The sequence below is a fragment of the Oryctolagus cuniculus genome, chromosome 16 (assembly GCF_051225735.1).
Source record: "Oryctolagus cuniculus isolate XC-2025 breed Fujian yellow rabbit chromosome 16, ASM5122573v1, whole genome shotgun sequence".
NCBI classification, from domain to species: domain Eukaryota; kingdom Metazoa; phylum Chordata; class Mammalia; order Lagomorpha; family Leporidae; genus Oryctolagus; species Oryctolagus cuniculus.
This window is the reverse complement of record NC_142882.1, coordinates 5,165,139-5,192,536: the sequence shown is the minus strand read 5'-3', so window position 1 is coordinate 5,192,536 and position 27,398 is coordinate 5,165,139. Positions and strand designations below refer to the sequence as shown.

Sequence of the window (27,398 nt, the reverse complement as noted above, 5' to 3'; positions counted from 1 at the left end):
GAATGGGAGAGGGACCAGGAGTACAGGTGGGAGGGTGGGAAAGGGGACAAGAAACACTATAACCCTAAAAGCTGTACATACGAAAATTTGTATTCATTAAATAAAAACCTTGAAAAATAAAATAAAAATAAAAAATAAAAAATAATGCAAACTGGAGGTGGGCTGTGGTGTAGTATAGTAAGCTTCTACAAGCAGTGCTGGCATCCCATATGTCAAAGGCTTGAGTCCTGGCTGCTCCACATCTGATCCAGTTCCCTGTAAAAGCAATAAGAACAAAACAGCAAGAAACTAAACATCCAGTTAAGAAATGGAAAATGACTTCAACACTCATTTTTCAAAAAGAAGAAACTGAAATGGCCAAAAGCACTTGAAAAAAATGTTCAGGACCACTAGCCATCAGGGAAATGAAATCAAAACCACAATCAGGTTTCACCTCACCCATCAGAATGGCTTTCATACAGAAATCAACAACCAACCTATGCTGGAGATTTGTGTGAAAAGGTACCCTAATCCACAGGTAGTGGGAAGGTCAACTGATACATTCATTGTGGAAGACAGTATGGAAATCTCTGAGAGCTGAAAAGAGATCTGCCATATGACCCAGACAACTGACTCCTAGGAATTAACCCAAACAAAATGAAATCAGCATGAAAAGGGGTCATCTGTACCCCCATGTTCATTGCACCTCAATTCAATATAGCTAAGTATGGAATCAACCTGGATATCCATCAACTGATGAGTGGATAAAGAAACCATGGCATACATACTCTAAGAATATTAATTAGCAGTAAAAAAAAGAAATCGTGTCTTTTGTAACAATGAATTACTACAAGGAATTATCATTTTGTCATAAAAATATGTAAATACCTGCAATAATGTGGAGGCCCCTTGAAAACACCATGCAAAATGAAAGGTTACCTAAATCCACACAGTCCAATACTTCATTTATATGAAACACTCAGGACCATTAAATGCACAGAAACAGGAACAGATTGCTGCTTGTGTAACTGGCAAGACAAGGAACTGAGTGTGAGAATTAATGGATAAGGAACCTGATTTGTAGTGATGAAAATACTTTAAAATATGACAGAGATAATAGTTGCACAGTAGAGTGAAAGGTCTAAATGTCATTAGATCACATTAAAATTGTTATTTCTTTTGAATTACTTTCAGATCGAGATGTAAAATCACTTTCTTTTGTGTGGTATTGGCAAAAGTAAATCTAAAGCCAAATCAATAATAAACAGAAATGAGCAGATGGAAAAGAAGTCTGCAGAATCACTTCTATGTATAATGAAAACTTGGTGTATGATTATCACATCATTTCAAATCCATATGAAATGGTATAAAATTAAGGAGTTTCAGGACAATGCATTATACACATTAAAATGATTTAACATGTCTAATATTTGCACTGAAATATTCCAACTCTATTATAAAGCTGACATTAATAGTAAATGAATAATGAATGAATAAATACAGTAATGAATAAATAAAAACAGCAAACAGGGGCAGACGCTGTGGCACAGCAGGTTAGCGTCCTTGCCTGAAGCTCCCCCATTCCATATGGGGGCCAGGTCGGGACCCGGTGCTCCATTTCTCATCCAGCTCTCTGCTACAGCCTGGGAAAGCGGCAGAAAAAGGACCAAGTCTCTAGGACCCTGCACCAGGAACCCCTGGCTCCTTACTTCAGATCAGTGCAGCTCTATCCAACGTGGCTAATAGGAAGTGAACTGAACAGATGGAAGACCTCTCTCCCTCTGCCTCTCCTCTCTCTGTGTAAACTCTTTCAAATAGATGAATATATCTTAGAAAACAGCAAACATGTAACACATTTTATTAAAATATGAATATTACAATGTCCACCAGGTGACAATGAAAACACAGAAATGAAAAGCAATGAAAAGTTTCAAGGAGAGCCTTTATCTGAGATCAGTTTGTGTTTGTGAACATGAAACCCAGGCTAAGAAATTTATACACAGTATTATTTTTGAAGAGAGGAGGATTGGGACAAGTGTGAGTGTGTAGTGGATATAACCACCACTTGTAACTATGACATCCCATGTGGGTGTCAGTTCATATCCTGGCTGTTCCACTTGGAATCCTACTCCCTGTTAATGATCCAAAAAAAGCAGTAGAAGATGGCCTAATATGCTGACACTCCAATGGACAACTGAAATGATCTTGCTTTGGCATGAACCAGCACTGGGCCACAGCAGATCTCTTCAGTCTATCACCAGATGGAAGGTTTCTCTGATTATCCCTTCCTTTTCTGTGAATTGGTGCTTCAGAACAAAAACATTTTAAGAGAAAATAAACAGTTCATAAGAAGATTACATTCTGCAAGTTATTTTATAATATCAGAATGCAAAATCAGTTTTATAAATCTTAATCTTTAACAACTGAAAACTGTGAGAGCCTTAAGAGCTACACTTCAGAACATTTGTTTCCTTGGAAACTACTCTATCCCTGAATCCTTTCAAAGCATTCTTCTCAGGTCTGAAGAGAATAATGTAGCACTTGGGGACAAAGATGCAGCCCAGGAGCCCTGCACTGGAGCACAAGATGGAGAAGACCTCCACAGCCACCATGACCTTCCCCTTGGTGCTGTGGTAGACAGGCAAGAAGGTCACCCAGACACTGCAGAACACCGGCATGCTGAACCTCAGGAACTTGGCTTCATTGAAGGTGTCAGGCAGATTCCTGGCTAGGAAAGCCACAGTGAAGCTCGCCAGGGCCAAGGAGCCCAGGTAGCCCAGGACACAGTAGAAGGCAGTGACTGAGCCCTTGTTGCACACCAGGATGATGTGGCCATGCTCAGAGTGTGCATCTGTGTCAATAAAGGGAGGAGAAGTCCCAAGCCAGATGCCGCAGAGAGCCAGTTGGATCAGGGAGCAGATGGGAATAATGGAGTTAGGTACCCCTGATAGCAGTCAGTGTCTCATCCTTCTTCCTGGGGCAGTGAACTTGAAGGCCAGAAGCACAGTGATAGTTTTGGCCAGGACTGTGGAAACAGCCATGGTGAACACCACTCCAAACGTGGTCTGCTGGAGGACACAGGTGGTTTTGTTGGGACGACCAATAAACAGTAAGGAGCAGAGGAAGCAGAAGATGAGGGCGATGAGCAGTATGTAGCTGAGACAACGATTGTTGGCCTTGACTATGGGAGTGTCTCGGTGCTTCAAAAAGACCCCAAGAACAACAGCGGTGAGGACAGAGAAGCACACAGCTGTGTAGACCAGGGTCATCCCCAGGGGCTCTTCAAAAGACAGAAAGGTCAGTTTTTTGTAGAAGCACTGGTCTCGCTCTGTGTTGGCATACTGCTGCTCTGGACACTTCACACACTGGTCCATATCTGGTGAGAAACGTAATTAACATCATCTCAAGTTCAGTTATTCCTGATTCACAAGTACCTTCTAGAATACCCAACGTAGCTAGTTTAGGGAAATGGTCCTTATTTGATGTGAAAGAGAGCATATAAAATGACACATAAAATTATTGGCAATTATTTATGTCCATCTACCTCATGTTAGCCAGTTAATACTTCATCTTCCTAAGTACCTTACATAATGATGAGTACATGCTCTTTTTCTCCTAACAAAGCCATAAGGGCTACTCTCTGAACCTATTCATGGTGCTTTAAAAGCATACCTTAGCCTGTGTTATTTTAACACCACAAATTCCTTCTTCATTGTTTCTTTGGATTAGAAACTGATGATCAAGGAGCCAGAGAGTTGCATGTGTGGTGAGGGCTACTTTGCCCTTATACAGGGCATATTCTGCTGCATGCTCACTTGCAACAAGAGCAAGCAGCAGCCGTCAGTTTTTAAGTTTTTATTTAATGATTGAATTTTTCATACATTCACCTTTAGGAATATAGGGGTTCTTTTCCCTACACCAACCCTCCCACTCCCACTCCCATCACATCTCCTTTTCCCTCTAACTATAACATCTCCTTCTTCATTATGGTTCATTTTTAGTTTGATTTTAAATGCAGAGGACCAACTCCATGTTAAGCATAGATTTCAACAGTTGGTATCCACACACACAGACCACATATAGAGCACAGTTTAGAAACAAAATTTGCAGTTGATTCTCATAGTACAACTCATTAGGGACAGAGGTCCTACATGGGACTAAGTACACACTGACCTCTGTTGTTACTTTAACAATTAACATGTTTATGCATGTATGATGTCAGTGATCACCTGAGGCTCTTGCCATGGTCTGCCAAGCCTATGGAAGCCTTTTGTGACCAGAGACTCCATTGGTATTTGGACAGGGCCATACGCAAAGTGGTTGCTCTCTCCTCTCTTCAGACAAGAGTACATCCTTTTGATGACCCTTTCTTTCAACAGAGGTTTCACAGAGATCCTCCATGTAGTCTATTTTTTACTGCAGAGTCATGGCTTTCCATGCCTGAAATGAGCCCTTCTTTTAATGGTGCTATTCTTTCTGTACTCTCATGGCCTATTCAACCACCCAATGGTTGCAGTCTTTGTTTTAATGAGTATTCATTTATTTATAATTTACCTGAAAGTCAGAGTTTCAGAAGAAAGAGGAGAAACAGAATGGAGAGAGAGAGAGAGAGAGAGAAAGAAGGAGAGGAGGACAGGGAGAAAAGGAAAGAGGGAAAAAGAGGAGGTGAGAGATCTTCCCCCAGTAAGTCACACCCCAAAAGACATTAATAGCTGGAACTGGGCTGTTTTGAAGCCAGTAACTGGGAGCTTCTTCTGGGCTTCCTGTATTGGTGTGAGCTCTGAAACTTGGGCCATCTTCAGCTGCTTTCCCAAGCATCAGGAGAGAGCTGCATTGGAAGTGAAGCAGCTGGGACTGAAACTGCTGACCAACTGGGATGCTACCATCCCAGCCAGAGGCTTAACCTACTATACCACAGCACTGGCCCCAGGTTCCCACTCTTAAAATCATGGACTGGGAGATATACTTTGTGAATTTTGGTTGCACAGAAATCACCTAGCAACCTCACTAAAACATATCTCTTTAAGGTAGAATCTGGATTATGTCATGATAGGAGAAAGCACTGATTGAAAAACCACCATTAGAAGGCAAATGGTCAGGTTCTAGAGAAACACAGAACAGCTGTACACTTGATACCAGCTGGATTAATTTCTACCCTTGAAAGTTTTCATCAAAGAACACACTAGGATGCTGCCTATAATCAAAGTCAGTCTGTAGATCACCTTGAAACTTACTGGCATATTTCCACTTTCCTGTCTTTTTATACTTGAACATGAATTTTCTCTCCAGCCCTGTCTGTATCCTCTTATGTTCAATATATTGTTCCATTGGTGATTGATGTCTCAACTTGCAGATTTCTTCCAATATTTAGTTAGTCTTTCCTTTGGATATTTCATACTTTTTAGACATTACAAGTGCCATCTTTCATAGGTTTGTTTTCCAGAATTGGTAAGGAAAAGTAACTGCTTTGTACAATTTTGTATACCAGCACTACTTAATTCAATTATCAATTCACTGATTTCATTACACCATCCCAATATCACTTTAAATGATGCCACTTTTAAATCTTCCTTTTTAGTAAGTTGAATGTCATTCTTTTTTGACAATATGCATGGAGCCAAACCTCCTGTGTAATTTTCTGTAGAAGTTGCATTCTTTCGTCAACTTTGTATCCAATCTTCAGCTGTAATTTCCATGTTTTGTAGCATTCTAAAATACTCTTCAGGATTGAAAGCTAATGCTTCTTTTTGTCATGTTTGAGTGGTTTTGTTCTTTGTTTACAATTCATAGATCACTTAGATTTTATTAACTATTTTTCTTCAGTTATGCTAATTAATATTACATTTTTCATGTACTATAAACTGAATTAGATTTTATGAAACTCTTTGGGCAGGATGTAGCTTATTTAAAAAATACTGTTGGATTTACACTGTTTGAGATTTCACATGTATGAATTTATTTCAACAACAGCGTCTTACAATTTCATTTTGCTGAAATATATAGCAGTATTTGATCCATCAACTTGAGATGTTCCCATAGAAGAAACAGAATTTTTACATTTTTCCTGTTCTCTATAGGAGTTCAGAAAATATGTGAAAATTGTTTATCACAATTCAAGCATTGGGAATTATTTTAATAACTGTGAGGATATTTGGATTTTTCAAATATTGCTCAACATATTTCATAATATTTCTATCTGAGAATATCTGAATTTCTTCTATATTTTTCAATGTATTAGAATTAAATGATTAATAAGCTCTAATATTAGTATTTTTTTATATAAACAGACTTATTCAGCTCTCTCTGTGTATACACACACACACACAGAGTAATCTTATTGTTCGCACTGTTCCATCTTGCTGAGGTTTATAAATCTTTCTTGTTTATGATCACCAACTTTAAATTCTTCCAATTTTTACTTACTTCAATTTCCTTATAATGTCCACATTTTACCTTCAAGGGCTTGTGCTTAATTTGCAGTCATTGACCTACCTTGGTATGCATACTTATTTATTTTTAAAGGCAGAGTTACCAAGGGAGATAGAGACAGAATGAGGCCTTCCATCTGCTGGTTCACTCCCCAGATGGCTGCAGCAACCTGTGCTGATCTGAAGACAGGAGATTCTTCAGAGTCTCTCATGTGTGAGCAGGGGCCCAAGGACTTGGACCATCTTCTACTGCTATCCCAGGCCACAGCAGAGAGCTGGATCAGAAGAGGAGCAGTTGGGACTAGAACTGGCACCCATATGGGATGCTGGTGCTTCAGGCCAGGGCTTAAGCCCACTGCGCCACAGTGCCAGGTCCACTATGCATACTTATTACCATGTATGTCTGGTTGAGTTCTTTTGATATGAATTTTATAAATGTGTGTACATATGTAAGCATAAGAATGTTCTTGAAGATTTATATTTTGAGCAGCAATGACTTTTGTCAAAGGCTAAGATTAGCCCCATTTATGATATTTGATGAGTATCATCCTCAGGATGATATACTGCATGATTTCTAAGATAGTTTTTCACATAACACACAGTTTGTGTAGAGTTGCACTTTCTCACTCCAAGCATGCTACACTTGAATTTGGTGAAAGGATTTTTACCTGTATAAGCACAAGGAACCCAGACATGAGTTTTCCTATACTGAATTAGCACATACACCACACTACTCCCATGGACTGTACTCTGTTTCCAAAACCTTTCATTATCAACAATAAGTTTCAAAAAATTTGAATGATACTAAATATATGGTACAAATAACTACTCACACAACACAAGCGAAAACTGGAAAATCTTTATGATGCATGTGATGGCATAGTTCTGATTCATGAAATAAATCTTAGAAATGCCACACTGTTTTATGCGGTGAATATTACCCAATCTTGGTTTTCATTTATTTTATACCTATATATATCAGCCTGAACTCAAACATGGTCAGCATTACAGAGACATTCAGTCTTTTATATGCTTTCAAAAATAATATAGGGAGTGTATTGTGGAAAGTTTTATCCTTTTGTGGATTATTATTGATTATTGATTCCACATACTTTCTTTACATGGATAAGTTGATAATTTAAGAAACAGGTGGTAACTTCTCCAAGAGGCAGGCACTGACTTACCTGTCTGATTGGAAATCTCGTTCTCAGGACAAGGTGTGCAATCAAAACAACAGGCAGGCTTTCCCTCAAGAGGGGTTTTCCTGAATCCAGGGCTGCAACTCACACTGCATACCGAGCGTGGAGTCTGAGAAAAATCAGATGAGTGTTGGTCATAGTTCAGACTATAACTTAAGTTCCAAGTAGAGGATTTTCAAGTCCTGCAAACTTATTCACTGAAACTGTAAACATCTGTTTCTGACACAATGACTACATTCAATTTGATTTTCTTAAATAGATTCAAAAGATGTGGTGGAAAATGTGTGTGTACTGTCCATCCTCAGACACTAAAAACATAAGAAAGTATTTGGATTGGAAGGGGAGTGGTTTAATGTCTCTAAGTGTCTTTTGAATAAGCCATACTGCACATACTCCCTTAGCAGTTGGGGGGTAACAATGTGTCGTGTGAACCTTATGATCAGTCCTACTTACCTCTGTAATTCCTGTGGCCCACTCTATCAAATTCTCAGAGAGAGACAACTGTTCACTCTGTGAAATGTATGGGGAAAACCATCCTACTTTAACCTTACGTCCAAAACCATATGGAAAATTCCAAAAGTTGAGAATGTCGTATTCAGCTTCCAAATTTTTCCTGTGATTCAAATTCACTAGGTCACCAACTGGATTGGTAAACTGGAGATTCTTCAGAAATGGGTGCAACAGAAAAAATGCATCATATTCTCATGAAGACTGCCAAGCAATAACAATGAAACCCAGGTTAGAGAAAATCTCTCTTTGTCTGTAATCACAAATAAACAATAGAACCTGTTTAGGACCACCCAATGAATTGAAGTAAAAGAAAAAATAAACCTGATGAGAACTACATCAAAGTAAGTATGATTTCACTCATTTTTCTACAAAAACAAGTGTAATCAAAATTATCTAGCTGTGAGATTCAGACCATTTCCAACAGTGCAGTCCAAGATACCAACACTCATTTTCTCAGTGTACCTAGGACAACTATCTATAATAAAGTTACTAGAATAAAGAATTGTGCAAATTATATGAGATCCCTTATGTTCATTGTAGATGAGCATCCTCAGTAACATTTGGACCTGGAAATAATTACCGTACTGCTGAAGTTGAAAATGGAATAACACAGTCTAGGTATTTCACATGTCAAAATTAAATTGACAGAATTGGAGAGCATTTTTAAGTCACAGCACTGATGCTGATCCAAGAGACCTGCCCACTTTTCATTGGAGCCCTTTTGCTAATGACAAATTACAGGAAGAAGCTAATTTTTATCTTGTGTTTTGCAGAAAGGTTCCCAAGCTACTTGGATTGAACACCTGCAGAAACTCTTAAGGGGATCACTTCAGGAGTACATGTCAATAATGGAAACCAAGTCACCTGCCAGGGAGAAAATGCCAACTTTGCCCCATTGTTCACTGGCTGCATTTCTACATCTTGTAGAAGCATCTCATGTATGCTGTGGGCCACAGCATACACAGCATTGTATATGTTGTAACTCCCATCACTCATGGTCATATCAAAATGATGCGGAGGCAAGGATTCCAAGGAGGCATTCAGTGGACAGTTCTGCAAAGTTTTACAGGCTGTCCCAGTAACTGAGCAATTAAAAGCCAGTGACCAGAATCTGGAGAGGTAAGAGTCTTCTGGGTACTTGGAAGGGTTAGCTGTCCGAAGAAAGTTTTTGAAAACAGAGATCTCAGCATGGTGGTCTGAAAAAATGAGAGTCCCATGGAATGAGTGGAACAAGAAAGGTTTCTCAGAACTGGCAAAATCCCATTGTGAAGTGGTGACCCAGACTTTCCACATCATTAACTCCCTCCATGATTGAAAGCTGGCGCCTATGAGTGACTCAGTGACACAGAAAAGAATCACCACATTTGCTGATGATTTTAGGATCTGTATGTGAAACGTACTTTGGAATGAAGAAAGTGACTCTACAGTGGCTGGGATCAATTCCACAAAGTCTACACAGATGCCATTCTTGTGTAACTCTACTTTCAAATCAGACATAAACTGAACACCTTTTGGGAGGTCTGAGATGGCCAAACCCACCCAGGTCCACCCAAAATGGAGCATCAGGGAGGCCATGCCATGGGCCAGAGAAGTGTCTTTGGGTGCCATCTGATAGAGGGAAGGAAAGTGACCACTGTCACTCAGAAGAGGTTCAAAAGGTCCAAGGGACAGCTAAGGGAAAAGGCAAGAAATCTGTGTAAGGTTATTCCTATAGTGAATAACATTATTCCTGAAAAAATTAAGCAGATAATGGAAGTGTCAGATTTTAGAATATTTTATTTTTATCATGTCCCAGTACATAAAAGCTTCCTAGTTCATGAATCATTAGACTCACTGGTTGCAAATCATTTCTCCTTTTCATTCACCCACACCTCCGCTTCAGAACAAATGTGGCTAATCTACAAAATCTCTGCATGCATTCTCTTTAGATCACATACTGTGTCAAATGTATAAGGTCTCTGTCCCTTAAATTTTTGGTTCTAAGTAAGGCACCTAAGGTGATGTACTTTATCCCACTTTTTCACTGCACACTCACCTGTGGAATTTTGTAGAGTTCCAGCAGGGTCCCCATTTGGACAGCAACGCTACTTTCTGAAATTACAGCAACATACTTGCTCTGTTTCCTACATGTGTAATTAGGAATGTCCTCTTCCAGTCCCACAAGCCAGATGAAGGGGTTCTCCATTACCGTCATATGACTGTGCATGACATTATAGAGACCAAATCCCAAGGTCATGTTGGGTAAAAGATGGGGGTTTTTGTTGATCTCAATAGCGAAAACCAAGGCCAGAGCATACTGGTAGTTTTTGGACTGAAACCTGCATAAAATACACAAGGATCTTAAGGGAAAAGCCTCCAATCCAGATTATCTTCAATTCTGTGATTACTGTGAGATATGGAATGGTCATGGCCAAACATTCATATGTTCTAATCCGTATGTGTAGATTTGCTGAGTACAGAGTGTGAACTGTTGTATTTGCAGGACACGTCCTCACCAGAACCAAAGCTGCTACCAACTTTTACTGGTTTCCAAGACTAAATGATTCTGAAAAATTAGATCTGCTTTTACATCATAATGTCTTGGGTATGTTGTAACATGGCTGTCTATGAAGCCAAAGAACATGATCTTATTTTTGGATGCATACCTCATCAATTTAAATCATCTCTGGCAACAGCTACCTCTTCTAAGTGTTTGTATTTGATATCTAAAGTAAATACTACAACAGGCTCTGGAATGCCCTCTCTAAAGTTCATGCACACCTAGGAGTACACTCCAGTTATCAAAGAAAGCACGAGAAAGAAAGTCACATCATCTTTAGCACTGCCTCTAAATGTTTCCTACATTCACAAACTAAAATGATTCTTCATCTTACCACATCATTAAGTGCTTCTTGAAATAGCAGTCATACAATCATAAGGCTGCAGGGTGTAATGGGAAGAGAATAACTCACTTGAAGGCTTTGTAATCGAGAAGAGGGATGATGTCATGGCACTGAAAATGGGAGTCTGTAATTGATCCTGAAAAATCTCTTCCCCATTAAACTTATCCATCAACCTCCATCACAAGCCATGAAAATAAAAATCGGATTCAGAGCTTCAAATAAGGGAAATAGTGAAAAGGGAGGAGCACTTTAGAGAAGCTGGAAACACTCCCTGGGTGAACATGAATCACTGGACTATGACGCTTTACAATTAAACCAGTCAAGCATTTAGAACACTAAACATATGTTAAAGTAAATCTTTATGAGTGGTATCAGTATTTACTCCAAACAGGCCTTCTTCACTGGAGTTTTCCTACAATTTTGAATATAAATAGCCTTCCATGCAAAGAAAATGATCCATTTCTACTTTTTAGGATCTGACATTTCACAAAGAATGTAAATGAGGAGCCCCTTGAATTTATTTCTGATGTCCTGTGTGTTGATTCCTCATGAATAGACTATGTCATGTACACTGCTTGCTAAGGATCACTGTGTGCTCCAGAGGAAGTGACAGTTTTTCAGTTCTTGGTTCTTGCTGCAACATAATATGTATATATGTATTCACATTACATACATATTCTCTCTATATATTTATACATAGGTATACCATGCATACAGTTGCTATATATATATATAGTGTTTTATGTATATATAGTTTCTATACATATTTGTTATCCAAATATGTCATTCATACTTTGTAGAATGAGGAAATTTGAAAAGCATTGCTGTGAATCAAATAAAATTCAGTTTTGTATTTCATATATCTGTTTCTCTCCTCATTACTATGACACTTCCATTGTTCCACATCCTCTCATTTCTTTCTCCAGCTGCTGTCTTGTACCAAAATGTCTAGACAGCTCTTGGACACACTGGAATTTGTAAGAGTTTATCTCTTTTATGCTGTGTTCTTTATCTCTAAAAACAGTTTTTCAGTAACTGTTGTATATTCTAAAGTTGGTGAATCTAGCATTGGAGGGTATAGTGCCTAAATGTATTAACAGTTCAGTATTTCTTGTTTTTCCAAGTATCATCAACACAGATATTTTCCCTGGATTTATTAAGATTTGATTAGGATCTCCAGTTTGTATGGCATACATCTTGGAGGAACTTGGGCTCTATTCATAGCCTCTTTTCCTACTACTGGAAAGTCACTATTTCCTGGTCTCCATCATTAAGGGTACACTTAATGATGTGCTGCATGCATAACCAGGGGGAATACTACTAGTAGTAATAAATATATATTTCATAAGTGGGATACCATGTGCACATATCAAAGAATGTGAATTTATAAAAATCAATGTGAAGTGAATACTATTGTTATGCCAAGTTAGTATGCATTAGATTTTTTTCTGCAAAGATCTTTGGACAAATGCCTAAAATACTTCATCAGTTGCATGTCCTTGGTGGCACCAACTATACTTCTCAAATCCATTGGCTTTAATGATACTGAAATGATCTATGTCCTAATACCTACCTTCTATCAAAGTTCTATGCAGCTGCAGCCTACTTCCTGTAGCCTTACAGTAGAAACCAATTAGAAAATTGGCACTTTCATAAACAGGTTTGAAGAAAACAGTCCCACTGTCCTACATGATACTATATTCTGTAGGCATGAAATTTATATATACTATATATATATATATATATATATATAATGAAACACTTACATTTAGCTACAAATAAAGTACCTTTAAGAGGGGAAGAAACAGAATAATCCCCCTTAAGAAATCTATTTTGCCCAGAAAAGGCAGAATCAGGGAAAAATTGCAAATGTAGTAGATTACAAACATTGAAATTCTTATGGGTATATATCATCAGTAAAATATAATTACTATATTTGTGCAAAGGTGTTGCCCTGAGATTACTTTTATATAGAAAAACCTTTTTGAATCTTTTCTCCTTTACAACTGTAGAAGAAATGAAGTGTTCTCATGACCCCAAATCTAGTATGTAGCAGAAAAGAGTGTGAGCACGTGTGGAAGAGCTCATGTAACTCAGATTTGTTCATTTCAGTACATGGGTTCTGTAAGAATCTGCTACTGAGGCACAATAGGCCCCTGAGCTGATGAACCTGGACAGGGAAGGACAGGAAGATACCAACCGGACTCTTGTTCCTCCTCTCATGAGACACTATTTCCCTGAACCATCCACGGTGCCAGGCAGAAAGAAATGTCTTCCTCATGCCCCGAATCAATTACCAGCAGTTTTTAGGAGGGACAGAAGATGGACATGGCAGGGATACAGAACATATTTGCCTATAGAATTGCAGACCTAATAACAAGTAGGTAATATGTGAATTAATGGAAAATGATTATGGCAAGGACAACTTACCATCTGAATCTGCGATATTTGCTGAACCTCATCATGGTTCTGGGAACCTCATATGTGTAAATGTGCAAAAAAGCAGCAATCTCAATATCTCCATCCTTGTAAAAACTCTGTTCCATCTGGGAATAGCAGTCGGGACCATCCTGACAAGTCACAAGGGGATACAGCTGCAGAAAGAGCAACAGAAAAATCAAAGGAAACATCTTCAAATGTGTAAAACCCTAGGACACAACAGCAGTGAACATGCAGGGTCATGCAGGTGCATACATAGAGCGTGCACGTCTGTGTGTGTGTGATTGCTTGAAACTAGCCACTTTACTACTGCTCCATCTGACTTCTTTCCAACAGCTGTCCACTCATCCATGGGGGAATCTGATACTTTTCCTGCCCTGAGGCTCTGCAGTTCAGGTCTTCTGTCCTGGTGAAAAACACAAGAAGAAAAACATGTTTGTGAATCATCCTCCTTGCCCCAGGTGCCAGGCTTTCCTCCAAGTCCATGGAGACAAAGATTCAAGGAAGAAACCCCTGATAGTTACATTTGTTGCTAGGGTTTGTCAATAAACCTCTCCATGAACTTTTTCCAATTATGTACTGGGATTGCATCAGAGGGCATAAAGGGAGGCATCAGTCAAGGCTTTCTGTAAGGATTCAGACAAGAAAATTCCAGTATCACACAATACAATGTCCCAAAGTGCAACAGGGCAGCCTCCCTCAGCCAGTGTTCTGGGCAGCCACACATCGCTTTGTTAGCACATAGACCGCAAACCAATCCTGTTTACAGAGATACCCACTAGGACATGTGGTTTTCAATCAATGTGGAACCAGTAATCACCCTGAATTCAGATATTTTCATTCTGCATATCTAATCATTTCATCTTTATTTGTAAAGCATAAAACCCTTCCATGTTGCTGTTAACCATGGAATCCCATGATGATCTGTTTGCACACCTACAACCTTGGTTGATGCTCTCATGAGATCCTGGGACTATTTGAGTACTGCTCGCTTTTAATCTAAAGCAGACAATACCAGCTGAATGTCACCTCTTTATTCCCACCACCACAAACACCATGGGCAGACACCTGTACTTCTTGAATGCAAGTGACTTTCAGGATTATTATGTAGGACACCATCAGGTCAGCTATGTACCATTAAACCATAGCCCAATCTACATTCTGCACAATACAAGAGTGAACACAATGGATGCCATGTCCTATAGTCAATAATGAGGATCAATAAGGACTAATAATTTAAGCTTGCATACCTGTGTGAGGTATTGCCAATGGAGAAAATCTAGTAAGTGGGGTAGAGAGGGCAGATATATGAGAACTCTATTTTTCCACTCAAAAGGTTTCTAAACTCAAATTACTGTAAATGTGGTCCCTAAATATTTTAAGCAAAACACATTTTCTATGGCCTAGCCACTGCTCTGATGTCATTAGTGAGATTTTGATTAGGTGCTCATGCAAAGTGAGATGCATTGTAGGGACAAAATACACAACAGAATTCAGTGACTTCCCTAAAAATGAAAATATAATGTCTTCATGAGTTAAGTTTATTACCAGTCAAATGATAAAACTTGTTTCTATTCAGATAAACAAGAAAAGTCTATCTAAATCAGAGAGCAAGTATCCACTGTTTTCTCTAATGTGTAGAAAAAAAGTAGAGTCAATGTGAATGCACATGATTTACTAAAAAAAAAAAAAAGTTGGGAATGGAGAGGATGAACTCCATGCAATGAGTAGGCTTCACAAAATGTGTGGCAAATGTGTGTTATGAAATAGTTGTGCATGAATTTTAAAAAATTGTCACCCAGATATATTCAATAATTTTTGCTTAAGTGTTTCTTTCACATTTAACATTTTATCTTCTAGATTCTTAATGCTAAATTTGATATTTGATATTTTTATAGCTTGTAATGAATGCTTCCATTCTAGAACTTTAGATTTACTTTAGGGAAATATATAATCTAACTGCATAAACATAAATGGAATCTGAGATCATACATTTCTGTATAAATTGAACTTTAGCAACAACATCATAAAAGTTGATAATATTTTTTCTATTTGACACTTTTTCTAACTTTTATTTAATGGATATAAATTTCCAAAGTACAACTTATGGATTACAATGGCTTCCCCCCATAACGTCCCGCCCACCCGCAACCCTCCCCTTTCCCACTACCTCTCCCATTCCATTCACATCAAGATTCATTTTGAATTCTCTTTATATACAGAAGCTCAGTTTAGCATACATTAAGTAAAGATTTCAACAGTTTGCTCCCACACAGAAACATTAAGTGAAAAATAATAGATGATTTTTAAATGATGATGAAATCAGATCAGACCTATTGTCATGTTTAATTCCAGTGAGAGTCAAGTTGGGAGTTGATAATTTCTTTTTTGTTTTTAGAGAAGATCAGCTTAGTATACATTAAGTAAAGGTTTCAACAGTTTGTACTAACATAGAAACACAAAGTGAAATATACTGTTTGAGTACTCATTATAGCATTAAATCTGAATGTACAGCACATTAAGGACAGAGATCCTACATGAGGCGCAAGTGCACAGTGACTCCTGTTGTTGACTTTACAAATTGACACTCCTGTTTATGGCATCAGTAATCTCGCTATGCTCCAGCCATGAGTTTCCAAGGCTATAGAATCCTTTTGAGTTCTCCGATTCATATCTTGTTTAGACAAGGTCATAGTCAAAGTGGAGGTTCTCTCCTCCCTTCAGAGAAAGGTACCTCCTTCTTTGAAGACCTGTTCTTTCCACTGGGATCTCACTCACAGAGATCTTTCATTTAGGTCTTTTTTTTTTTTTTTTTTTTTGCCAGAGTGTCTTGGCTTTCCATGCCTGAAATACTCTCATGGGCTTTTCAGCCAGATCGGAATGCCTTTAGGGCTGATTCTGAGGACAGAGTGCTGTTTAGGACATCTGTCATTCTATGAGTTTGCTGTGTATCTTGCTTCCCATGTTGGATCACTCTCCCCTTTATTATATCGGCTAGTATTAGCAGGTACTAGACTAGTTTATGTGATCCCTTTGACACTTTGTCCTTTCATTATGATCAGTTGTGAACTGAAATTGATCACTTGGACTAATGAGATGGCATTGCTACATGCCACCTTGATGGTATTGAATTGTAATCCCCTGGTATGTTTCTAACTCTACCATTTGGGGCAAGTCATCTTGAGCATTTCCCAAATTGTACATCTCTTCCCTCTCTTATTCCCTCTCTTATGTTTAACAGGGATCATATTTCAGTTAAATTTCAACACTTAAGAATGACTTTGTTTTAATTACAGAATAAATCCAGTCATATTAAGTAGAACAGAGAAACAAATACTAAGAGGGATAATGTATTAAGTTGTTCATTAACAGTCAGGGCTATGCTGATCAAGTCACTGTTTCTCATAGTGTCCATTTCACTTCAACAAGTTTCCTTTTGGTGTTCAGTCAGTTGTCACCGATCAGAGAGAACATATGCTATTTGTCCTTTTGGGAGTGGCTTATTTCACTCAGCATGATGTGTTCCAGATCCCTCCATTTTATTGCAAATGACTGGATTTCATTGTTTCTTACTGCAGTATAGTATTCTAAAGAGTACATATCCCATAATTTCTTTATCCAGTCTACCATTGATGGGCATTTAGGTTGGTTCCAGGTCTTGGCTATTGTGAATTGTGCTGCAATAAACATTAGGGTGCAGACCGCTTTTTTGTTTGTCAATTTAAATTCCTTTGGGTAAATTCCAAGGAGTGGGATGGCTGGGTCGAACGGTAGGGTTATCTTCAGGTTTCTGAGGAATCTCCAGACTGACTTCCATAGTGGCTTGACCAGTTTGCATTCCCACCAACAGTGGGTTAGTGTCCCTTTTTCCCCACATCCTCCCCAGCATCAGATGTTGGTAGATTTCTGTATGTGAGGCATTCTATCCGGGGTGAGGTGAAACCTCATTGTGGTTTTGATTTGCATTTCCCTGATTACTAGTGATCTTGAACATTTTTTCATGTGCCTGATGGCCATTTGGATTTCCTCTTTTGAAAAATGTCTATTGAGGTCCTTGGCTCATCTCTTAAGTGGGTTGTTGGTTTTGTTTTTGTGGAGTTTCTTGATCTCTTTGTAGATTCTGGTTATTAACCCTTTATCTGTTGCATAGTTTGCAAATATTTTTTCCCATTCTGTTGGTTGTCTCTTCACTCTCCTGACTGTTTCTTTTGCAGTACAGAAACTTCTCAATTTGATGCAAATCCAACAGTTGATTTTGGCTTTGACTGCCTGTGCCCCCCAGGTCTTTTCCAGAAACTCTTTGCCTGTGCCAATATCTTGAAGGGTTTCTCCAATGTTCTCTAATAACTTGATGGTGTCAGATCGTAGATTTAGGTCTTTAATCCATGTTGAGTGGATTTTTGTGTAAGGTGTAAGGTAGGGGTCTTGCTTCATGATTCTGCTCGTGGAAATCCAGTTTTCCCAGCACCATTTATTGAATAGACTGTCCTTGCTCCAGGAATTGGTTTTAGATCCTTGATCAAATATAAGTTGGCTGTAGATGTTTGGGTTGATTTCTGGTGTTTCAATTCTGTTCCATTGGTCTATCCATCTGTTTCTGTACCAGTACCATGCTGTTTTGATTACAACTGCTCTGTAGTATGTCCTGAAATCTGGTATTGTGATGCCTCCATCTTTGTTTTTGTTGTACAAGATTGCTTTAGCTATTCGAGGTCTCTTTTGCCTCCATATCAATTTCAGCATCATTTTTTCTAGATCTGAGAAGAATGTTTTTGGTATCTTGATTGGAATTGCATTAAATGTATAAATTGTTTTTGGTAGAATGGACATTTTGATGATGTTGATTCTTCCAATCCGTGAGCATGGAAGATTTTTCCATTTTTTGGTATCCTCTTCTGTTTCTTTCTTTAAAATTTTGGAATTCTCATCGTAGAGAACTTTCACGTCCTGGGTTAAGTTTATTCCAAGGTATTTGATTGTTTTTGTAGCTATTGTGAATGGGATTGATCTTAGCAGTTCTTTCTCAGTCATGGCATTGCTTGTGTATACAAAGGCTGTTGATTTTTGTGCATTGATTTTATATCGTGCCACTTTGCCAATCTCCTCTATGAGTTCCAACAGACTCTTAATAGAGTTCTTTGGATCCTCTAAGTAAAGAATCATATCGTCTGCAAAGAGGGATAATTTGACTTCTTCCTGCTCAATTTGTATTCCTTCAATTTCTTTTTCTTGTCTGATGGCTCATGCTAAAACTTCCAGAACTATGTTAAATAGCAGTGGTGAGAGTGGACATCCCTGTCTGGTGCCAGATCTCAGTGGAAATACTTCCAACTTTTTCCCATTCAATAGGATGCTGGCCATGGGTTTTTCATAAATTGCTTTGATTATATTGAGGAATGTTCCTTCCATATCGAGTTTGCTTAGAGTTTTCATCATGAAAGGGTGTTGAATTTTATCGAATGCTTTCTCTGCATCTATTGAGATAATCATATGATTTTTCTTCTGCAGTCTGTTAATGTGGTGAATCACATTGATGTCGCTCCGCCTCTTCATGGAGGAACGACATAGGACCCTGCGCTGTTCTTTTGTCTGCTCGGCCCTTCCCGGGTTTGCTGCTGGTTCTTCCCAGGTTGGCTACCCTCCCTTCCACCTCCGTGGAAGGGCGGTTCCCCCTGCCACTTTCCCCACTTCCGCGGGGGAGCGGCATACCACCGGCCGGCTCTCTCGGGGGCTGCTCAGGTGTTCCTTCAGATAGATGCTCCTGGTGCATGCTGTATCTCTCCTCCTTTATAGTCCTCTTCTGCCAATCCCAACTCTGCTACCCACACGCTGAATACGCTGCTCTCCTCCAATCAGGAGCAGCTCCTGCAGCTTGTCAAGTTGGAAAGAGGCAGCTGTGTAGAAGTTATTTCCTCCTCTCACAGCGCCATATTGTGGGAGAGCAGATGCATAGAATAAGTCTTAATTCCAGTAACTTAAGTCTAGTCTGAGTTGCTCCCCACACATTGATAGATTTATGAATGTTGAACCATCCCTGCATACCAGGGATAAATCCCACGTGGTCTGGGTGGAAGATCTTTCTGATGTGTTGTTTCATTCTATTGGCAAGAATTTTATTGAGGATTTTTGCGTCTATGTTCATCAGGGATATTGGTCTGTAATTCTCTTTTAGTGCTGCATCTTTCTCTGGCTTAGGGATTAAGGTGATGCTGGCTTCATAGAAAGAATTTGGGAGGAATCCCTCTTTTTCAATTGTTCTGAATAGTTTGAGAAGAATTGGAGTTAGTTTTTCTTTAAATGTCTGGTAGAATTCAGCAGTGAATTCATCTGGTCCTGGGCTTTTCTTTGTTGGGAGGGCCTTTATTACTGTTTCAATTTCTGTCTCAGTTATGGGTCTATTTAGGTTTTCTATGTCTTCCTGGTTCAATGTTGGTAGATTGCATGTGTCCAGGAATCTATCCATTTCTGATAGATTTTCCTGTTTGCTGGCATACAAGTCCTTGTAGTAATTTCTGATGATTCTTTTTATTTCTGTGGTGTCTGTTGTTACGTTTCCTTTTTCATCTCTGATTTTCTTGATTTGGGTCTTTTCTTTTTTTAGTTAGTTGGGCCAATGGGGTGTCAATTTTGTTTATTTTTTCAAAAAAACAGCTTCTCGCTTGGCTGATTTTTTGTAATTTTTTTTATTCAATCCTGTTAATTTTTTATCCGATTTTAATAATTTCTCTTCTCCTACTAGATTTGGGTTTGGTTTGCTGTAGTTTTTCTAGGTCCTTGAGATGCACTGAAAACTCATTTATTTGGTACCTTTCCAATTTCTTGATATAGGCACCTATTGCTATAAACTTGCCTCTCAATACTGCTTTTGCTGTATCCCGTAAGTTTTGATATGTTGTGTTGTTATCCTCATTTACTTCCAGAAAGTTTTGGATTTCACTTTTGATTTCTTGAATGACCCAGTGTTCATTCAGGATCATGTTGTACAGTCTCAATGTGTTTGCATATGCTCTAGGAATTCCTGAGTTGCTCATTTCCAGCTTCATTCCACTGTGGTCTGAGAAGCTGCATGGTATGATTCTAATTCCTTTAAATTTGCTGACACTTGCTTTATGCCCTAGTATGTGATCAATCCTAGAGAAGGTTCCATGCACTGCTGAGAAGAATGTAAATGATTTCTGTGTAGGATTGAAAGTTCTGTAGATATCTGTTAGATCCCTTTGGGCAATAGTGTCGATTAAATCTGCTGTTTCCTTGTTGATCTTCTGTCCGGATGATCTGTCTATTTCTGAGAGTGGAGTATTGAAGTCCCCCAATTGGAATTTAAATCTCCCTTTAAGTCCCGTAACATATCTTTTAAATAGACTGGTGCCCTGTAATTAGGTGCATATACATTTATAATAGTTACATCTTCCTGTTGAATTGAACTCTTAATCATTATATAGTGTCCCTCTTTGTCTCTCTTAACAGTTTTTGTATTAAACTTTATTTTGTCTGATATTAATATGGCTACACCTGCTTTTTTTTGGTTTCTGTTGGCATGGAATATCTTTTTCCAACCTTTCACTTTCAGTCTGCATGCCTCTTTGTTAGAGAGATGTGTTTCTTGTAGGCAACAAATAGTTGGGTTTTGTTCCTTAAGCCAATCAGCCAATCGTCTCTTTTAACTGAAGAGTTAAGACCATTAATATTTAATGTGACTATTGATACATAGTGATTTTACCCTGACATTTTCCCGGAGATATTTTCTAGTATATGCTTTGAGCTTCCCACGCTCTTTTACTGGTGGGTTTTCTTCCTTTACCTTCTTTCATATTGATGGCTGTGTTTCTGTGTTTCTGAGTGTAGCACATCTTTAAGTATCTTTTGCAAGGCCGGACAAGTGGCCGCAAAGTCTTTCAATTTCTGTTTGCTATGAAAGGTCTTTATTTCACCTTCATTCACAAATGAGAGCTTGGCAGGATATAATATTCTGGGCTGGAAATTTTTCTCTCTTAGCACCTGTTCTATGTCTTGCCATTCCCTCCTAGCCTGTAGTGTTTCTGATGAGAAGTCTGCTGTGAGTCTAATTGGAGATCCTCTGAGAGTAATCTGACGTTTCTCTCTTGCACATTTTAGGATCTTTTTTTTATGTTTCACTGTGGTAAGTTTAATTACAACGTGTCGTGGTTAGGATCTCTTTTGGTCATGTTTATTGGGGGTTCTATGAGCTTCCTTTACTAGGATGTCTCTGTCCTTCTCCAAACCTGGAATGTTCTCTGCTAGTATCTCACTAAAAAGGCCTTCTAATCCTTTCTCTCTCTCCATGCATTCAGGAACTTCTAGAACCCATATGTTGGTTTTTTTTAATAGTATCCTGTAGTTTCCCAACAATATTTTTTAGATTTCTAATTTCCTCTTCTTTTCTTTGGTTTGACTGTATCCTTTCCTGTGCTCTGTCTTCTAAGCCCGATATTCTCTCTTCTGCTTCACCCATTCTGTTTTTAAGGCTCTCTAATGTGTTTGTCATTTGATCAATTGAGCTCTTCATTTCATTTTCATTTCTCTTCACTATCACACTTTCCTGTTCTACTAGTTCCTGCGTTTCATTTTGGTTCTTCCTTAAAATTTCATTTTCACGAGAGAGATTTTTAATCTTGTCCCATAAGCATTTCTGTAGTTCAAGGATTTGCTTTTGAAAACTTCTGAATGTTCTTATCATAAATTTTTTGAAATCTGTATCTTGCATTTCTTCTATCTCATCATCTTCATAATCTTGGCTTGGGGTGTTTTGTTTATTTGGAGGCATCATAGAGTCATCGTTGATCTTGTTTCCTCGATTTTTGTGTTTGTTTCTTGGCATAGTTAATTCTTCTTCCCTCACTGTGCGTTTTTTTTTTTTTTATTTTATACTATGTCTGTGTTAAGTGGACTGCCTGCTGTTGGAGGAGCCTTGGAGGCTTGAGATGGGTGTGGCCTGAGAGCTCTGCTTGGTTCTTCCAGGTTACAGGTGTGTAAAGGTGACACCCTCAGGTTATGGGTGCTAAATCTCTCTCTATTTATGTATTTATTTATTTATTTATTTAATTTATGTATTCAGGAGGTAAGTACTACCACACAGCACGGCTCAGCACAATTGGTATTTAGCTTCCAATCTCTGGCTTCTACCCAAAGAGTCTGTGCAGGCTCCGTTTCTCCTCTGGACTCCCACTGGGTTGCCTAGGCTACTGAATTGTAGCGACTCAGTTCCTTAGCTCTCCCCTGTTGTTATGTTTATCCCAAGTGGGGCCTGCTCTTTGTCTCTTGCTTGCCTTTGCAAGGTTGGCGGAGAGAGAAACTAGAGAGAAACTTGTCTGTACCAGTATCTCCCAACCCCACCTTTTTTCCTTCTCTCCTGTAGTCAGTCTGGTGAACTTTCCCGCTCCCCTCTAGATTCTGACCACCGTTTCCCCGCTAATGTCTCAGGTTAGTGAGCTCACCTCCCCTTCCAGCACCGATATGTGGACTTGGAGCCCTGGGCATCCCTGCTCTCCCCGCTGGTGTCTGTGTGACATCCACTCCCCTTCCTGCACTGGTGTGCAGACCCTGCAGCTCCCGCAGTGGCTCGGCTTCTGTGCAGTGGGCGACCTTGTTCTCCCAGTAGGTCCTCTGAGTCACAGCCACTAGATCCGGAAGATATTCTTCTGCATTTTTTCCCTGATCCTTTTTCTGAGGCTACTGTAACTCCACTTTTATTAAACTAAATTTTCCCGGACTATCGGTGTGCACCCTCACTATTCCACCATCTGGCTCCGCCCCTTTGACACTTCTAATAATTTCTATTGATGTCCAATAACATATAACTTCCTACAAAACAATTTCCAGAAATGAAAACGTGCACCTTTGAGTTGTTAAGTACAGAGTTCTCTGTGTGTATAGGGAACACACACAAGAACTTACACTCAGTCTGCACTGAGAGCACTGTCTCCAATGAATTCTATTCTGGACTATCTTCTCAGGCTCAATACACTTCAAATCAAAAGTAGAAATCACTATAAGCACGTTGTAACATTAATGTCATAGCAAGCAGTAAAGGAAACTAAGAGAATCCACAATGCAGAGTTGAGCTAGCACATCAATACTCACTGTATCAATTCTCAGTAACTCCAAATTAGCTATGCTGGTATGTGAAGTCTACAACACTGCATTTTTTAAACCATTCTGCATTATGTCTCAGCCAAAAAGCCCCACATCATCCTCTCAATATAACAGAACATGATACTTTGCTACTTTCACCATTTATGGTTATCTACCAAGAATCGGTTTCTACCATTATCCATCTAAGCTAGGACTAATACTGCTGATTACTAGGGAGAGACCAAGATGGCTGAATGGGAAGGACATACTGTTTTAGGCTAGGAGATATAAAAGTAAAAGTGGAAGAAACACATTCTTATGGGAGAGTTAGAAACAAATCCACAGTGGGCATTCTATGGAAGGAACAAGAATGCTGTGGATCAGTGTGGAAGGTACAGACATGCTGTATGTTCAAGGAGACAACAAAAATCCCAGCAGCCAAGAGCCAGAGAAAACAACAGTATTGGAGAGGGAGGGGTGATCAAACTGCAGTGCCTGAGCCACTGATTATGTAATTGGAGGGAGAACTTACAAGAGTCAAACACCTGATAGAAAATGCAAGAATATGGCTATATATGGTTCCAGATACATGTTTACAACATACATATTACAAAATGAAGGAACAATAAAAATATCATCCAAACTGTGTAGAGGAATTGAACAGACATTCCTGCACAAATAGATGAGCCAAAGGCCTTACCAAGGGTGCTAAACATTAGTAGACCTAGAATACTACTCAAAATCACACTAAGATATCACCTCACATCTGCTCAATTGGCTACAATAGTTTTTGTTTTTAAAGATTTTGTTTGAAAGGAAGAGTGAGAGAGTGAATGTGAGTGAGACAGTCTGAGAGAGAGAGAGAAAGTGTCTTCCATCCCATGGTTCACTCTCCAAAGGCCATAACAGCTGGAGCTGAGCCAATCCAAAGACAGGAGCCAGGGACTTCTTCCAGGTCTCCCAAATAGCTGCAGAGGACCAAGAACTTGGGCCATTGTCGCTCCCCATTTTCATGGAGGAACGACACAGGACCCTGCGCTGTTCTTTTGTCTGCTCGGCCCTTCCCGGGTTTGCTGCTGGTTCTTCCCGGGTTGGCTACCCTCCCTTCCACCTCCGTGGAAGGGCGGTTCCCCCTGCCACTTTCCCTACTTCCACGGGGGAGTGGCACACCACCGGCCGGCTCTCTCGGGGGCTGCTCAGGTGTTCCTTCAGATAGATGTTCCTGTTGCATGTTGTATCTCTCCTCCTTTATAGTCCTCTTCCACCAATCCCAACTCTGCTACCCACAACGCCGAGTACACTGCTCTCCTCCAATCAGGAGCAGGTCCTGCTGTTTATTTGTTGAACTGGAGGCAGCTGTGTAGAAGCTGTTTCCTCCTCTCCCAGCACCATATTGTGGGAGAGCAGATGCATAGAATAAGTCTTAATTCCAGTAACAGCCTAGTCCGAGTTGCTCCCAGTTGCTCCCCACAGATCCCCCTTTCTTTTTATTTTTTGGCGTTGATACGCGCCTGTCTTCGGTGCCCCACGGCAAACACTCTGCTCTGCTTGCTAGAGTTGCCCACAGGTGCTTACAAGCCCTATCAATCAGGCAAACTGAATCCGGGTCCTCTCTTCGCCATGTTGTGAGGAGGTTTTTAGGCGCTGATGCGTGCCTGTGTTCGGTGCCCTGCAGCACATGCTCTGCTCTGCTAGAACTGCCTGCAGGTGCTTATCGTCTTACTAATCAGGCAGACCGAATACAAGCTCTCTCATTGCTGTATTGTGGGGAGGCCTTATTTTTCTCTATTTCTCTATCTCCGGGCATTCCTATTTCTTCTATTTTACTTCTATCTGCCAGCATTCCTATTTCTCTCATTTTACTTCTAAACTTCTGTTTCTCTTATCCCAGCAGCTTTCCGGCGCCCACCCCGAGGCTGCTTCTTGGCGCCTCACCCGTGGCGGCTTCCCGGCTCTGTGCGCTCCACGGTCTCCGCCTAAAAAGCTCCTCACAACATGGTGAAGAGAGGACCTGGATTCGGTTTGCCTGATTGATAGGGCTTGTAAGCACCTGTGGGCAACTCTAGCAAGCAGAGCAGAGTGTTTGCATGGGTCTTCCACGGAGGTGGAAGGGTCGGTAGCCAACCCGGGAAGAACCAGCAGCAAACCCGGGGAGGGCCGAGCAGACAAAAGAACAGCGCAGGGTCCTGTGTTGTTCCTCCACAAAGAGGGGGAGCGACATAATGGTGCCATGACTCGGATAGGAAGCCTAGGCAGGGTTTAGTGTCGTTCCTCCACGAAGACAGGGAGCGACATAATGGTGCCGTGACTCGGATAGGAAACCTAGGCAGGGTTTAGTGTCGTTCCTCCACGAAGAGGGGGAGCGACAGGCCATCTTCCACTGTTTTCCCTGGCCATGAAGGGCACCTGATCCTTAGGGATCCTAGGGATCCTTAGAGATCCTTAGGCAAAAGACTCCATCCATGATGATTATCAACTCCAATCCTAGAACTTCTAGAGAATGAATGTGTTGTTGAAATACTGCTCTGTAGCATGATCATAGTTGATGAGGTCTTTGGGAGGTAAGTACAATTCTTTATGACTTACCTAGCTGCTTTCTTTCTCCTCTTTCCAATATGAGTCTGTGGAGAGAGAATGCTACATCTCTTGGACATGTGAAGATTGTGTGAAGATTGAAGGAAAAATATCTTTCCTTGAGGCAGGAAATGTGTCTTGGACTGACGCCAACTTCATGTATCTTGCTCCTGGTCTTCCCAGCCTCAGTAATTCTGAAAATTAACTTCCTGTTGTTAAGTGATAAAGTCATGGTATGTTCTTATATGGAAACTCTAGATGACTAACACAACAATTAAATTGGGATTAACACTAGTTAATTTTATTTGTGTCAACAGTATTTGTAGCAAATGCCAGAACAGGCTCTGGAATGTTATGTCTAAATTCCATGCACCACAAGGGAGAGAAACTGATTTTCAAAGGGAAGCATAATGAATTAAATACAAATCACTCTTGGTGAGTTTTTGCACATGTTCCATCATGGGCCAAAAATGGTTATTTATATTAGCACGTCATTAAATGATTCCTTGAGCATCATCAACATGAACATGACTCTGCACAAGGTGATGGGATTAAACAATAACTCACCTGAATGCTAGGTGAGAAGCAGAGGCAGGGTATCTTAAGTGTGGAGAAAGGTGGAGCACAAGGCTTGGGATTTATAACTGTTAAGCCTCCTTCCTATCAAAACTGGGCATCACCTCCCATCCCAAATCAGGCAACTAACTCAAATTTAAAGCCTGAAAAAAGGCAAATCATGAAAATATAGAACATTTAGAAGACATCAGAATCACTTACTGGGGGGGATTTCAAGTACTTTATATCAAAAGTCACTGCACCTAGTGAAGTTGAATGGCTGCCAGCTAGTTTTCTATGGAAATCTGAAAAGTAATTTCATATAAATAATTACTATGGGTAGCAGTTCTAACTCCAAATAGGTCTTATTCTCTGAATCTTTCCTCCAGACTTGCATGCAGATAGACGTGCGGGCCGAGAAACAACATGAATTATTTCTAGGGACACTGACACAAAACTTCAAGGTTAGAACACAGGTGCCACTTGTATTTTAAGTAGCCTGGGTGTTTAATTGTGATGAACAGTGTATATCATGTTGACATCTTATACACACTCATTGTGTGTCTGAGAGGAAGATGCATCTTTCAATTTTGGGCACAGGATTTTATATGTTTCCAACATTAAAAAAATGTAAATTTGACTTCAACTATCTTTTTATTATCTATGTTGCTTTCTGGTTAAGAAATGTTGAAAATTGCCCTTCTAAGCAAAAATATATTTTCTGATCTGTATTCATTCTT

At 39.7% G+C, this 27,398-nt stretch overlaps 1 protein-coding gene across 1 annotated transcript in view; it reads right to left on the bottom strand.

Annotated features, from left to right (window-relative positions):
* Positions 1-2,420: 2,420 nt before the first annotated feature.
* Positions 2,421-27,398, bottom strand: part of LOC100354152 (vomeronasal type-2 receptor 116) — a 36,148-nt gene continuing 11,170 nt past the window's right edge. The window contains 7 exon segments of the mRNA XM_089316315.1: positions 2,421-3,355; positions 7,592-7,715; positions 8,060-8,288; positions 8,982-9,787; positions 10,152-10,434; positions 13,429-13,592; positions 13,745-13,843. Coding sequence (XP_089172441.1) covers positions 2,421-3,355; positions 7,592-7,715; positions 8,060-8,288; positions 8,982-9,787; positions 10,152-10,434; positions 13,429-13,592; positions 13,745-13,843 — 2,640 coding nt within the window.